The sequence below is a fragment of the Delphinapterus leucas genome, chromosome 5 (genome assembly GCF_059928025.1).
Source record: "Delphinapterus leucas isolate spDelLeu-1000000601 "Yukka" chromosome 5, BTC_Dleu_Yukka2, whole genome shotgun sequence".
Taxonomy (NCBI): Eukaryota; Metazoa; Chordata; class Mammalia; order Artiodactyla; family Monodontidae; genus Delphinapterus; species Delphinapterus leucas.
In genome coordinates, this window is record NC_143133.1 from 110,246,568 (window position 1) to 110,262,662 (window position 16,095).

The window sequence follows — 16,095 nt, forward strand, 5'->3', positions numbered from 1 at the left end:
TCCTTTGCTACCTTTTTCTCCATCTAACCAGTCTCTCCCTGTGCTATACCTTCCCCCACCAATCTAGGCTCAAATCTTAAAGGGAAAATTTAAACGAAGAACAGAGTCCTCCCACTTTTTTTTAAAAAGGCTCTAATGTTGGCAAAAAATGAAAAAGTTTCACAATTGGTTTTTCTAAAAGAACCCTGCTGCAGAGACAAATAGGAGACCAACATTTTCTCACTTGGCCTTTGTCCTAACTAGTTCTGTTTTTAGACCACAGGAAAAATAATTCTCTTTTGTTGCCTGCATAGTCTCAACTATAAAGGATAATACCTGCTCTCTGTCTGCTTAACACAATTATGTAAAACAAAGAAGAGGATATCATGCTAGAAGCAATTTTAACTTCAAAATAAATAAATCCCTGGATGATATTTTATTTTTAAGTACAGCACAAGCTAAGCTGATCCCTCCTGGTAGAAAAAAAATTAATGTAAAAATGAAATTAAATTTTATAGTGCTAATAGCTCAAACTGACAAGAACTGGAGAGCGTCTTAATGAACCTGTACACAAAGCTCTAAAGAAGACACAGGTGCAGAGGGACTGCACATTAATTCTGCAGAGTTTACACCTGAAAATTAGGAGCCAATTAATGTGAAATGGCTCCTTGAATGTCTGATTCTTTCAGACCAAGGCAACTTCACTGAAAAGCCTGGGAACCATAATTTGTAAAATACTGACATATATTCCAAATTCATGACTTCACTTACCACACTTATGCTTTCATTCAGACAGTCCAAGAATAAAAACTGCCGAGTTTTTATCAACTTTCAGTGCTAAACTCTGAATAGCTTGACACCTAACAAAAGAAGAGGATTTGAGCTCAAGGTCCGACAACTTCTGCTCTGAGTTAATTCCCTCGAGGTTTGGCCATGACCTAGCTCTCAAAAAAGATGTTAGGTCATTGTATCACAAAATTTTAAGGTTCACTTAATGCCTGTCTTCTACAAATATCGTAGCGTTCGTGGCGGGGAGAGGGGAGCATCAGTTTTGAAGGACATTAATCGAAAAAAAGTACCAATTTTACTCAGATTATTTAAATCAAACAGACCCCACCAGTAAAGGTTTTTGGCGTTGTTTTAAATCATACTTAGGAAAAATCGAGAATCTTCAAACAAAAGCTATTGGGTTTAGTAGGAGTGAGTTAACCTAATAAGGATGTTCAGATATTTAACCTCGAGCCTCATTCCCTCTGTGCCTGAGGGACATAAAGACCTGGCTTGCATTTTTTAGACAAAATAAATACTTGGGCAGAACATGATGAGAAGGAATAAAACCCCACCGGAGTGAAAGATAAGCCTGTCAGAAAGCTGTAAAAGCATCATGAGAGAACTGGAAATTTGGTGGGTTTGTAGCTTTAAATAAGAAAATTTTAATTTCTGAGGTGAATGGTATTACTCAGTGGCACAGGTAGAAATGGAACCTCATGAATAAGAAGGCAATAAACTACTGAATCGAGAAAATATGAGGCAAACTCTATTCAATACTCCATAATGGCCTACATGGGAAAAGAATTTTAAAAAGTGGATATATGTATATGTATAACTGATTCACTCTGCTGTACACCTGAAACTAACACAACATTGTAAATCAACTAGACTCCAATAAAAATTAAAAAGAAAGAAAATACGAGACAGACAGAGACAGAAGTAGAAAGGAGAACTATTCAGAAAAGAACACCTACACTTCTGACCAACAACAAAGAGATGAGCTCTCCAGTCCTTCTGTGAGGCCTGGGCTCCTTGAGTGGCCAAGAGGGAAAAGGGAGGGCCTGGGGCAGAAAGGCCCTTGACAGCTCGTTCTGCTATGCAGCCACCAGCTAAACACCTCATCCTGGAAAAGGGCCTAAGTCCTCACTGTATCCTCAGGTGCTAGAACACGGCCCAGCTCATAATGGGCATTCAAACATATTTGTTTTATGAACGAAGTGGGATTCTCTCACAAATTTAGATAGTATAAAGAACAGCATTTCTGGATCAATGCAACATTTCCTACTGCTGGTGATAACAGTCACCGTGAAGGCCCACATTGAGTCTCCTGTATGGACATGTTCTCTCCCCTTCAGAACAGTCTATGTCTGGATTAGACAAGGTCCTCTAAAAAGCAGACACCAAGACAGGGTTCAAAATACAAGAAATTTATTAGGGGAAACGTCTATGAGAGAAAAGGGAGAGGGAGCCAGGGGAGGGTGGAAGAGGCAAGCAATGCAGGTCTGGCCCCAGGGGAAGGAGACAAGGTGGGAGAAGGAGGGTGGGGCGGATGCATGTTAGACTGCAGTGCGGTTCTAGAAAAAGTCTGACCAGACCATCAGGGACTCCTCGAGCCAAGGCTGCCTGTCAGAGGACTCCAGAGTCCCCAGGAATGAGCCTGCTTTAGTACCCCTGCTGTGCTCACTTCACTGGCTGGGGGCAGACTTGGGACGCATGGCCTTCACACTAAAGCAGCGATGGAACCTTACAGCAGCTGGGCCCAATGGTCGATTCCACTCCCTGAAGCGGGAGATCTGGGGGTGCCTCATGGCTGCCACTGCTTCCAAAATCCATATTCTTTCCACTACACTATCATGGCCACTAGTCTTCCCCTGGACCTCTAACAATTCCGATCACCACCGCAGTACTGCGATTCATTAAATCTAACATGCCACTAATACTAAGACACTCCATATTTTTACATACTATTAAAAAAATGCTGACGATGACATCTTCATTTACTATCTTAACTCTAAGAGCTTTTATATTTACTGAAAAAGCTCTTTGGGCAGTTAGATATATTTTTATCACATACCCCTCTTGTGTACACATTTTTAAAAAGACAATAAGCAAAATATATTTCAGATATTTCTAAAGCTTTTTCAGAGTCCAACTCATCCAAATCACTTTTCAGCTCAGTCACCAATATCTGGTTTTCCCCACACATTTCTTCCTCTGTGCCATCAAGAATCTTGGAGCTGCACCATTTCTTTAAGGGGTGCTCCCTTAAATCCCAGATACTACGGTGTCTGGGATTTTCTTCCAAGATGCTGGCACCCACTCTTTAGGTACTAATACTGGCACTTCCTCGACCCATCCAGAAGGTCTCAATGGCAGGTCTCCCATCCACCATCAGGGTTCATAATTTCTTCCTTCAGCGGTCCTTAAGTGATTTGTTGATTGAAGTAGTGAGGGGCTACAGCTGTCCAAACAGGCCAGGAGAATTAAAAACCAAATTCACGTTTCCTCCTGACTGTTGCCTGGGGGATACACATTCACCTCACCCATATTCGAAGGTGGAGGGGAGGGTATTAAATCTCAAGGAGCTCAAGGCAAGGACCAGGAGATAGGAGAAAGATGCTCTTTTCATCTCTGTCACTAACTTGTGCTGTAAATCAAATCCCTCCACCTCACTGTTCCTGTTCCCCCCCCTTTTTTTTTCCATTGAAGGGGTTAAATCTAAGTTTCCCTAAGTTTCCCCTCAGCTCTTTGTTTTAGGAGCCTAGGCCATACCTTTGAGTATTTCACGACAGGATCTGAATGAAAATATTTTCCTCATGAAACTGTGGATTCAGCGGAACTAATTCCCACTAAGGGAACCAGTTCTCTGGATGAGAGAGCTGACTGAGCGGACTGGTTACATTCTGGCGCCCCCTGTTGGAGGTGGGGGAGTAAATAGCAGGAACCCACGCCTGCTTTTTACTCTTTCACGTCAGGATTGACTAGTTTATGGCAAGGGCTAGCTGATTCCGCAGAAGCAGAGAACAAGCCCAAGGAACTGAAACACAGGAAACGTAAGTTTCAGTAGGGAAGGAGCATCTGACGATGACAAGGCTGCGAGGCCACAGGTGACAGTGAGTCACCAATGGCAAAGACACTGAGTCAGGAGGCAAGGCCTCACACGAAAAGGGTCAGCAAGGAGCCCAGGCCTCCTGCCTGTGACACGTGCACTCATGATAGAAGTCTGATTTGAGTTAGCCCTGACTGTAGCCTCTAGAGGATTCTAGGTCAGAGAAAGATCTCTCAAAAGGTGCATTCCTGAAGAACAGGTTTCACAATGACATCTGCATCTGACTGAATTATAATGAATTTACAAGAAAAACAGTGCTGTCCAATTGTAAAGGTCAGTTCCAAGGAGAAAAGTTCTTCATGAATCTCCATCACTGACAGGGGGAATTCCCTGGTGGTCCAGTGGTTAGGACTCCATGCTTTCACTGCTGTGGGCCCAGGTTTGACTCCTGGTCAGGGAACTAAGATCCCACAAGCTGCACGCAGCCAAAAAAAAAAAAAGTTTTTAAAAAAATTGAGAACACTGGCAGTTTTTAAACTAAACTGAGAAATGTTTTTGTAAGTTCAAGGGATATTCTTTCCCAGCTGAATGTGCCTGCCAAGAGAATCCTGCATAAAAAAAAAATGTGTCACTTTATCTGTAAAAGAACTCATTAAAGTAGGTTTGATGTACCATATAATTAGATAACACTAAAGGCACAATCTTTCCAATGGCATGTAATACCTTAGATACTTATCACACTATAGGAATTCGTAAGCAATGTTAAACACAAATTAAGGCACGCTAAAATTCCAAACAGCAGAAACCTGTTCCTTTATAATAAACTAATATAGTCCAAAACCCTTTGGAAATGACAAGTAAAAGCTTAGGGTCTTGAAGACTACTTTAACATCCTGGGAAGCATAAAGTCATCAAAAAACCATTCATAGTGTTTCCAACTTTCAGACAGATCTAGCTACAAGACTATGACGAAAGCCGGTGGAGATTTCACTTGCACCCTAGGCCAGTGGTTCTGCTGTCAGCAGGTTGCACAATAACCTGGAGGCCTTATTAAAACACAGCCTGATGGGCCCCAACCCAGAGTTCCTGATTCAGTAGGTCTGGGGTGCGGCCCAAGAATGTGCATTTCTAGCAAGTTCCCAGGTGATGCTACTGCTACTAGTGCAGGGACCCAGCTTTGAGAACCACTGCCCTAGGGTATACTAAAGAAAGAATATCATAAAAAGTCCTCCCCAGAGATAAAAGATATTTAGTTCATTGTAACCAACAAATATTATTTTAATAACACCATGAAGGACTTTTGAAATTTTAAAAGAGTCAGGGTTTCCCTGGTGGCACAGTGGTTGAGAGTCCGCCTGCCGATGCAGGGGACACGGGTTCGCGCCCCAGTCTGGGAAGATCCCACATGCTGCGGAGCAGCTGGGCCCGTGAGCCATGGCCACTGAGCCTGTGCATCCGGAGCCTGTGCTCCGCAACGGGAGAGGCCACAACAGTGGGAGACCCACGTACCGCCAAAAAAAAAAAAAAAGAGAGAGAGAAAGTTTGAAACAAAAATCAGTGTCAAAACCCCCAAAAGATATAGAAATCACTTAACCAGATGCTTCCGTAAGATCCTTGAGAAAATGAGAGAATGATGAGAAAGGAGTGAAGCAAATCAGACGAGGGCTGAAGAAACACCCATCGTGTCTTGCCTGGAAGCATCTAAACTACAGTTAAGTCCCCTACATATGAACCTTCAAGTTTCGAACTTCCAAAGATGCGAACGTGCGTTCCATCAACGTCAGGTGTGAGTGAAATGGCAGCTTGCCCTCCGTCTCCTGTTGCTGACAATCCTTCAGCTCTACCATCTCCCACCTCCTCTCCCTCCTCCAGTCAATAACTCTTCTTGCCTGTTCACTCGATGCCAGCCCCTGGATGCCAGCTGTTGTACTGGACTACTGTACTTTCCAAGGTACTGCACTGCAAGACTAAAAATGTTTTATTTTTTGTGTTTGTTTTTTATCCATTATTTGTATGAGAAGTATTACAGTACAGTAATACTGTAATTACTATTATAGTACAGTACTATATAGCCAATGATATTAGCTGGGTACCTAGGCTAACTTTGTTAGACTTAACGAACACGTTCTCAGAACGGAACTCGGTTCATATTTAGGGGACTTACTGTATTAACAAAAGCCTTCGGGATTCAGAAGCCTAGTGCCTTCTTTATCCGGGCGGAAGCTCAAGGCCAATCACCCAGCAAGTGTTCCCTGGCCCAGTGTTTTCACAAGAGTGAAATCTGTTGTGGGGAAAAACACGGGGAAGAAAAAAAAAAAAAAAGAAAGAGGTCTCAAAAGCCAAAAGAGTCTGTATACATGGGGCTTCCCTGGTGGCGCAGTGGTTGGGAATCCGTCTGCCAATGCAGGGAACACGTGTTCGATCCCTGGTCCGGGAGGATCCCACATGCCACGGAGCAACTAAGCCCAAGTGTCACAACTACTGAGCCCGCATGCTGCAACTACTGAGGCCCACATGCCTGAGCCCGTGCTCTGCAACAGGAGAAGCCACTGAAATGAGAGGCCCGCGCACCCCAACGAAGAGTAGCCCACCACAACTAGGGAAAGCCCGCACTTAGCAACGAAGACCCAAAACAGCCAAAAGTAAATAATAAATAAATAAATTTATTTTTTTTAAATGGTCCACATCAAAAAAAAAAGTCCGTGTACACACAGGGTCTTCCTGCTCAAGGGGGAGAAGGATGCAGCTGCGGGACAAGACGCCCCCCATGTCTGCTGGCCAGCTCAGTTGCCCCCGGCCCCTTCTGGATAAGGAGCAAGCACCTTTTGTGCATCATCGGGCAGCGAGCTCTCCCTTCTCTCTCCCGGCGTCCCCTCCTCCCCCAAGCTTCCCTCCCCCGCGGGGTCTCACGCAAATGCCCTGATGTGCCAGAACCTTCAGACACTGAGAGTCACATTTCAGCAACAGACAAAAACTGAAAGACAGGATGACAGGTTGCATGCAGAGAAGTAAATGCAACATGAAGGGCTTTCAAAAGAACACCATGAACACGACAGCACTATTTTAAAAGTCCTTAAATTCCTGGACAGCTGCCCACCTCAGATAAGTACAGCATGTCCTGCCACGCCAGGGAGAACCATGTCCGGAATTCTGGCAGGGAAACACCGCACAGGACTTTCCTTGGAGGACACGCACGGAAGCGACACAGCCATCCTGGCCACTAACGGTGCCCGGCTCTCCACCTCTAGGTTGGCAACATTATCAGGAAAAACTACTCGCTTGAAAACACTGTCCTGAAAAAGGCAATATTGGCCTTTTCAAGGACACAGCACATCCATTCAAAGAAATTTGACTTTCATGTATGGAGGGAACCACTGATTTCCCAGACTGGCCTTCTCTCCACTTTCCAACACTTCATTTGAATAGCTACAGAGCTGGACACTAGTGGGGGGGCGGCAGGGCAGTGATATGCAAACATAGTCCTCCTTCATTCTCAAATTCAATCCATTTTCCCTTAAGGAAGTGAAACTGGGGCTTCACTTCCATCTTTCCTTCCATGGCTAACTCTGATGTGTCAACTCAGACCAGAAATGATGTCTCCAAAGCGCCTTCCCCAAATTCCCCAATAACTGTTACCACAATGCATGCTTTCAGCAATCTCCCCAACAGACAGCCCGCTACTCAAGGGGAGGAACGATGCCTTTGTCTCGATGGCACTTGGCACAGTGCTTGCCACAGTGTTTGCTGAACTATGCATATGTATCTAGCCTACTGAGGTAGAGAGGAGGCACGTGACCATATACACCCAGTGGCTCAAAACCAACAAACAAGCACATCTTTCTGACTGTGGAGCTTCCAGACTCATGTCTTTATACCTTAGAGCCCTAAGTCCTACATTTTAACATTTATTCAGGAGATGGAAAGCTCTTTAAAAAATATCTGGCATTGATCTTTGCCTTCTAAAACACAGATTATAGATTTTTTTTTAACATTTTAATGACTCAGCCTTAATTATAAATGTCTAATTATTATGCTGCACCATCATTTAATTTAGGACTTCGGGAAATACTAATCACCTTTTTTTAATTGAAGTAGAGTTGATTTACAATGTTTTGTTGATTTCTGCTGTACAGCAAAGTGATTCAGTTATACATACATATACATTCTTTTTTATATTCTTTTCCATAATGATTTATCTCAGGATAACTGAATATAGTCCCCTGTGCTGTACAGTAGGACCTTGTTGTTTATCCATTCTATATATAATAGTTTGCATCTGCTAACCCCAAACTCCCGGTCCATTCCTCCCCTATCGCCCCAACCTGCCCCAGCAACCACAATTCTGTTCTGTCTGTGAGTCTGTTTCTGTTTGCGTGGCTTGCGGGATCTTAGTTCCCCAACCAGGGATCGAACCTGTGCCCCTTGCAGTGCAAGTGCAGGGTACTAACCACTGGACCACCAGGGAATTCCCGTGTCATATTTTAGATTCCATATGTAAGTGATATCATATGGTATTTGTCTTTCTCTTTCTGACTTACTTCATTTAGTATGATAATCTCTCGTTCCATCCATGTTGCTGCAACTGGCATGATTTCATTCTTTTTATGGCTGAGTAATATTCGTGTGTGTGTGTGTGTGTGTGTGCGTGTGCACGCACACGCGCGCACACATATATATACCACATCTTCTTTATCCATTCATCTGGATAGGTTGCTTCCATGCCTTAGCTATTGTAAATAGTGCTGCTATGAATATAGGGGTGCATGTATCTTTTTGAATTATAGTTTTGCCTGGATATATGCTCAGGAGGGGGACTGCTGGATCATATGGTAACTCTACTTTTCTGAGGAACCTCCATACTGTTCTCCATAGTGGCTGCACCAACTTACATTCCCACCAACAGTGTAGGAGGGTTCCTTTTCTCCACACCCTCTCCAGCATCTGTTATTTGTAAACTTCTGAAAGATGGCCATTCTGACGAGTGTGAGGTGGTACCTCACTGTAGTTTTGATTTGCATTTCTCTAATGATTAGTGATGTTGAGCATCTTTTCATGTGCCCACTGACTAACCAATTTTAAAGATTAAGTGACCATAAAGACTGTTAAACTCTTAGAACCAATCTTAGATACAGCTATCATTTTGCATGCTTTTTTTAATATGTGGCTTTTAACATGCTGCTACTCTGTGACAATTTTAAGGAAAACACGAGTTTTTCAAAGTTCTCTGAAAGCACTGGCATCCACTTTAGCTCCTGAAAGGCCTTCCTTATCTCCTTGTCCCTGTGTTGGTGGGTATGAGCTTGTTAAACTATACAAACACCCCCCACAAGCCACATCTCTGCCCCACAAACTCCAGTTCAAATACTGCTTCTTTCACAAAGCCTTTCCCAACCAGCACAGGCTTAGCTGCTCCCCTCTCCAGGCAACCACACCCTACACTTTTGTTTAGCACTTAGTATAACATATTTTAATTCACTTTTTACCAGTTACTCTCCAGGGCCACACTGGATACTTCTTGAGGGAGCTATCTTTCCTTATGCAAAAGTTTCAGGCTGGGGACTTCTCTGGTGGTGCAGTGGTTAAGAATCCGCCTGCCAACGCAGGGGACATGAGTTTGAGCCCTGGTCCGGGAAGATCCCACATGCCACGGAGCAACTAAGCCCGTGTGCCACAACTACTGAGCCTGCGCTCTAGAGCCCGAGAGCCACAACTACTGAAGCCCGCATGCCTAGAGCCTGTTCTCCTCAACAAAGAGAAGCCACCGCAATGAGAAGCCCGAGCACCGCAACAAAGAGAAGCCCCCGCTCGCCGCAACTAGAGAAAGCCCGCACAGGGCAACGAAGACCCAATGCAGCCACAAAAAAAAAAGTTTCAGGCTGGTGTCGAGGAAATCATCAAAGATTTGTTGTCTACAAAGTGTTCAAAGCTATTTCATGAACCAAAAGTAGCCATAATGATGCCACGCAATTTTCATGGTTTAAAAAAGAAGTGATCACTGACTACCAAGATTAGACAGAAACACCCAAATAACGTCAATATGGGTTAAATGCCTTTTTTTTTCACTTTCGTTATTATTCATTTTATTATTATAACTCAATGATAACTCAGGAAGAGTGCTATTTTAAAGGTCTTTTAAAATGAATGGAAGAGTATCAGGAATTCCTGTCAAGGGGAAAAGGGAGAAAGAAAAACCTATAGATTAAATGGGACTTAGAAACTTATCAGTCAAATGCAATGTATTTGGATCCAGATTCAAACCAACTGTTACGGGACGCAGGCATGAGGAGGAAACAAAATGTAAATGAATATCGGGGGAAAAATGAATATGGCCTAATTCTTTGTAATCTCAAGGAATTATTATTATTTGTTTTTAGGTGTGACAAGTATATTTTGGTTCATAAAGAGAGTTATCTTTGAGAGTTATATACTGAAGTATTTATGGATGAAACGATGTAATACTGGGCTTTCTGTCAAAACAATGGCGGTGGGGTGGTGAGGAGTATAGGAGAAACAAGGCTGGTTGTGTGGCAATGGTTATCAAAGGCGAATATTGAGCACATGTAGCTTAATTATATTTTCCTTTCTGTTTGCGCATGCTCAAAATTTTCCAAACTAAAAAGTTAAACTAGGGCTTCCCTGGCGGCACAGTGGTTGGGAGTCCGCCTGCCGATGCAGGGGACACGGGTTCGTGCCCCGGTCCGGGAAGATCCCACATGCCGCAGGGCGGCTGGGCCCGTGAGCCATGGCCGCTGAGCCTGCGCGTCCAGAGCCTGTGCTCCGCAACGGGAGAGGCCACAACAGTGAGAGGCCCGCGTACCGCAAATAAATAAATAAATAAATAAAAGTTAAACTAATAATTTTTTAAAAAGCATTAGGCGTCCCCACTGCTTCCTGCCTTTGGATAGATTCCTGCTATCCGGCAGGAACTGCCATTCCCACAAATGGGCTGTAACATGCTGTCCCATTCCTTTCTGAGGTTCGTGGCCTTATACAGACAACATCCTATTCCTACTTCTACCCAGCACTGGAAACCCAGCCCTGTCATCCTCATTCTGCCTAAGACAGAGACCCCATCAACCCTCACCATAGCTGAAGATTAAATCAATAGGTCAGTTAACAAGAGCTCTGAGAACCATGCTTTCTTTATCAGACAGCCTGGAGCTAAGACCACATTCCAGCCAACTCATCTCAAGGAACAAAAAAAGGAAATACAGTCGTCCCTCAGTATCCAGTGGGGACTGTTCCAGGATCCCCATGGACACCAAAATCCAAGGATGCTTAAGTCCCTTATATAAAATGGCATGGTATTTGTGTATAACCTATGCACACCCTCCTATATACTTTAAATCATCTCTAGATGATTTACAATATGTAATACAGGCAGACAGACCTCAGAGATATTGCAGGTTCAATTCCAGATCACTGCAATAATGCGAATGTCGCAGTAAAGCGAGTCACACGTATTTTGTGGTTTCCCAGTATATACAAGTTATGTTTTCACTGTGCTGTGATTCATTAAGTATGCAATAATAGCATTATGTCTTTAAAAAACAACGTACATACCTTAATTTTAAAAAATACGTTATTGCTAAAAAATGCAAACCATCAGCTGAGCCTTCAGTGAGTTGTGATTTCTTTGCCATAGTACCGTTAAAGATCACTGATCACAGGCCACCATAACAAATATAATAATAATAATGACAAAGTTTGAACTATAACAAGAACTACCAAAATGTGACAGAGACAAAAAGTGAGCAAATGCTATTGGAAAAATGGTGCCTGAAGACTTGGCTTGACACAGGGTTGCCACAAACCTTCAATATATGAGAAAAACAGCATCTGCGAAGCACAATAAAGTGAAGTGCAATAAAACAAGGTATGGAGGCTTCCCTGGTGGCACAGTGGTTAAGAATCCGCCTGCCAATGCAGGGGACATGGGTTCGAGCCCTGGTCCGGGAAGATCCCACATGGCGCGGAGCAACTAAGCGCATGCGCCACAACTACTGAGCCCGCGCTCTAGAGTCCGCAAGCCACAACTACTGAAGCCCATGCGCCTAGAGCCCATGCTCCGCAACAAGAGAAGCCACCGCAATGAGAAGCCCGCGCACCGCGACGAAGAGTAGCCCCCGCTCACCGCAACCAGAGAAAGCCCGCGTGCAGCAACGAATACCCAACACAGCCAGAAATAAATAACTTTTTTTTAAAAACTAAAAAGAACCAAAACAAGGTATGCCTGTACAATGAAAATACTATGTAAATAGTTGTGAACACAATATAAATGCTAGGTAAACAGTTGTCAGCACGTGGTAAATTCAAGTTTTGCTTTTTGGAACTTTCTGGAATTTTTTTCAAATATTTTTGATCTGCAGATGCAGAATCCATGGATACAGAGGGCCAACTATAGAATATCACTCTGTGTTTCTGTAGAGCTAAACTCCAGCACCACACTGCCTGAAACTCTCTTCCCCCAGATACCAGGATGCCTCCATAGTTCTCCACTGGAAAGGCCTTCCTTCCCTCGCCACTCTAGATGTAATGGTGCCCTGGCTCCTTGCTCTTCTCAATTTCTATTTTTTTTTTTTTTTTTAGCCATGCCACACAGCTTGTGGGCTCTTAGCTCCCGGATCAGGGATTGAACTTGGGCCCTCGGCAGTGAGAGCCCAGAGTCCTAACCACTGGACCACCATGGAATTCCCTCAATTTCATTTTGTAGCACTTACTGCTACTTGACAATGTGTTATATATTTGTTCATTTATCACCTCCCCTTTCCAAAATGTAACCTCCGTGAGGGCAGGGGCTTTGCTTTGTTTGCGGCTGTGTGCTCAGATTCTAAACAGTAACTGAAACGTAAAAGGAGATCAAATACATATTTGCTGAATGCTCAGGATCCCAGGAAAATACAACTAAATATCAAGGAGGATTGAGAACAGAAAGTTGATACTATTAACATAAACTAAGAACACGCACTTCTACCACCCACACGTCCACACCCACTTCATGCAATAGAAGGGTGGCTTCATGGCACTGCAGTTATCCACTCTCACATTTAGACTGCTCTAAAGAGCTTGAAAGATCTGTGACTATAGGAACACATGAATAAGGGTTATGTATGTCAGCTTGTGCCAGAAAAAACCTATGGGAGCACAGTACCTTCACGTGCCCGCTTCGGTATTTACAATAGGCACAAATCATCTCAGAATTTAGGGTGCAGTGCGAATTACACTAGAGCTTTTAGAGGCCACAGGTCTCTGTCATGCTTCAGTCAAAAATCAGTGCTTTCCTCCTACTTCTTCTCCTACTCCAATTCTACCAGCTAGAAATCCCCACCAGCCACCAGCCAGATTGCAGCAACATCTAGGAAGCTGGCCATGCTGGCAGGTGGTCCAGGATGTCTGGTTGTGGCCTGACCGGGCTCTACCCCTCAGCTGCCATGCGATCCTGGGCAAGGTGCTGCACCTCCATTTCCTCATTTGTCAGTCAGGGGTCAATCACAGAGTCTATTTCATAAGGCTGATGTGAGAATTAAATGACTTAAACGTAGGTAAACAGCTTAGACCAGTACCAGGCACAGAGTAAAGGTTAATTGTCTTAGCTGCCATATTCAATATTATTACCACCACATCTGAACGCCCTCATACAGGTACACTTCCACATAATTCTAGGTAGTACTCATTCTCGAGAACATAGAAAAAACAGATGGTCATTTTTTTTTAAACCTGAAAAAACTGGTGAAAATAGATAGTGTGTCATAATGCAATGGCGAGTCTGCTGTAAATCTTTGTTGAATGAATATCAGGAGAAAAATACAAAGTTTTCAGAAAGGCAGATAATACCCTCAAAATTCATGTTAAATAGGATCTACTCAATGCACTCAGCGTAGCATCCGGCACATGGAAAGCCCTCAACAGAGGGGAGCTATTATTCACTACTACTGTGATCATGTATCTCAAGGCAAAGTGGGATTTTAAAGACTTCCAGGTCTGAGCTCTCTTCCTCTCCACACAGCCTAGAAATCCACAGAAGACTGAGGCAAGCTCCAACTGTGCCCTGCTGTCCTCTCCATAAGATTTTCTGCTTTTGTCTTCTTAACATATTAAGATTCTGCCTGAGACTCGATTTAAATGCAACTGCTCCAGGGCTAACAAAAATCTAAAAAGCATTGATATACTTCAACACAGTCTTTTACAGACGAAGACACAGGGCCTTGGTCCAGCAACTTATCCAAGATCGTCACCATGGTCGGCACCCCTGGGGAACTAGAAATCCAGGCTCCCCAGACCTCATCTGGGGATCTTCCCATTACTGTGCACTATTCATCCATGGACAAATGCACCAAAACTTCTACCAGAAACAGCTACCCAGATTTCCACCCCACTTAAAGATGGACTTGTTATTTTACACCCCACCACTCACCATAATTTCTCTCTGCTCTTCCAGATTCTTCAAAAAGTTAGAAAATTCACGTAACGAAGCATCTGTAAGAAGAAAGGAATGATTATTTCATGGCCAAAGCAAAGGAAAGCCAACCAAAACCCAGTCTTTACGCACCTATGCAGCGTTCATCGTCAGTCTCTGCATCACCGATAAACTCAAATTTGAAGTCTCTGAGTGAATGAGCAAACTTCCGCTGGGCTGCCGAAAGACCTGGAAAGAAAGATGGAGTGATTACTTGGGTCCTTGTTTCAGGTCAAGGCTCAGCAGGAATTGATTCTTCCTCAGATGGCAGAGCTGTAGAGCTCTCCTCCACGTGAGCTGTGAGGAGACACAACCCAACTCCTCGGCCAAGGGGCCCATCAGCCCACCCGGGCACTCTCTGGTGGCTTGTCTTCTATGCTAATGCTCTGGGATGGAGCAGGTGCGGGAGAAATATATATATTGTTCCCGGAAGCACTTTCCCTTTCTCTACTCACTCAGGTCAGAACTTCCCGGATGCAAAAGTTCCGGCTATGATTAGGAGCACACACACCTGATAGTATCTCCCAGGGCTGGATGAGATCCAGCTGGCTGCCAGGGTTTCAAATATTAAGGGTCTCAAAGCTCAAAGTCAGCCAACCAGATGCCCTTAACTGATGGTCCAACTCCAGCCAGAGAGAGCCAGAGGAATCAAAGTGTTCATAGAAAACAGCAGCAGGAACGGAAACCAAAGGCCACGCTTAAGTGGCAGAAAGAATTCATTCTGCAAAAGACCTACAGGTCCTCATTTTTCTTTCTTTTTATTGTCGTCATAGAAAATAGTGGAAAACCCAACTTCTACAACAGGCTAACAGTTATTTTATGGGCCATGCACCATGCTAGAGAATAGGTGTATTTTTAACTTTACTCAATACTCTTGAGAGTCTCTATTTAACCATGGAATGCCTAAGCTCCGAGATGTTAAATAACTGGCACAAAGTCACACAGGTGCTACATCAGCAAAAGTCTGATCTATTCCAGAGCCATCTGTCCAAAACCCATGCCCTCACCAGGGTACAATTCTGCCTCTGGTCTAAAGCACTTTCAAAGAAGCTGCTTCCCGACTCCTGCACCCTGTATGGATCCTGGCTCATTACAATGAATACTGACAGATTGTATTAAAGTAAAACTTCATGTCAAGCAAACTGAAAAGTTGAACAAAACACAATCCATAATTTCTGATAGAGTATTCAGGCAAAAAAATAAATATGAACAAAAGCGAAGGGCACAGTATAAATGCTGAGGGCTGTTTTGAATAAGTTGGTAAGATAGTAGGAGCAGCAATCTTCTCTTTTTTAGTCATTGTATTATAGCTAACAGACAAGGAATGAAAATAAAACATTATTTTTACATTGGAAAATGTTCTTTTTTTTTTTTTAACCAACTCTTGACCTCCAATCATTAAATACAATGGTTCCCCAATGCCCTCCTCGACAAGCTGCTTCCTCTCACTTCTTAAACTTTCTAATCATGCTCACCAGCTCTTTCAGCTGCTGTCATGGTCTGGTTTCATGTTTTACTTTTTCTTAACAGACTCTATTTTGGAGTCGTTTTAGGTTCACAGCAAAGCTGGGCACAAGGTACAGAGATTTCTCCTAGACTCCCTGCCCGGACACACGCATATCTTCCCCCATTATCAACATCCTCCACTGTCACAGTTTTTGAAAGCTCATTCTTCCAAAGCTAAACCAGAAACCTTTTAGAAGATGATACAGGATTGTAATTTCTTACCCTTGGAGTAGAGAAGAAAAGCAAAACCATAATGTATAATGTGATGGATTGCAAGCACTGTCTGAATTCTCCACCCCTCCTTTGTAGGAGCTTCTCTTTTCAGTGGGACTCT

At 43.5% G+C, this 16,095-nt stretch overlaps 1 protein-coding gene across 3 annotated transcripts in view; it reads right to left on the bottom strand.

Moving 5' to 3' along the window:
• ARHGAP10 (Rho GTPase activating protein 10) overlaps positions 1-16,095 on the bottom strand; it is a 335,363-nt gene that overhangs the window by 238,108 nt on the left and 81,160 nt on the right. For all 3 annotated transcript variants that reach the window (XM_089912398.1, XM_022599764.3, XM_022599763.3), the window contains exons 2-3: positions 14,349-14,444; positions 14,214-14,275 (exon numbers count right to left, since the gene is read on the bottom strand). In XM_089912398.1, coding sequence (XP_089768524.1) covers positions 14,214-14,275; positions 14,349-14,444 — 158 coding nt within the window. The remainder of the gene's footprint in view (positions 1-14,213; positions 14,276-14,348; positions 14,445-16,095) is intronic.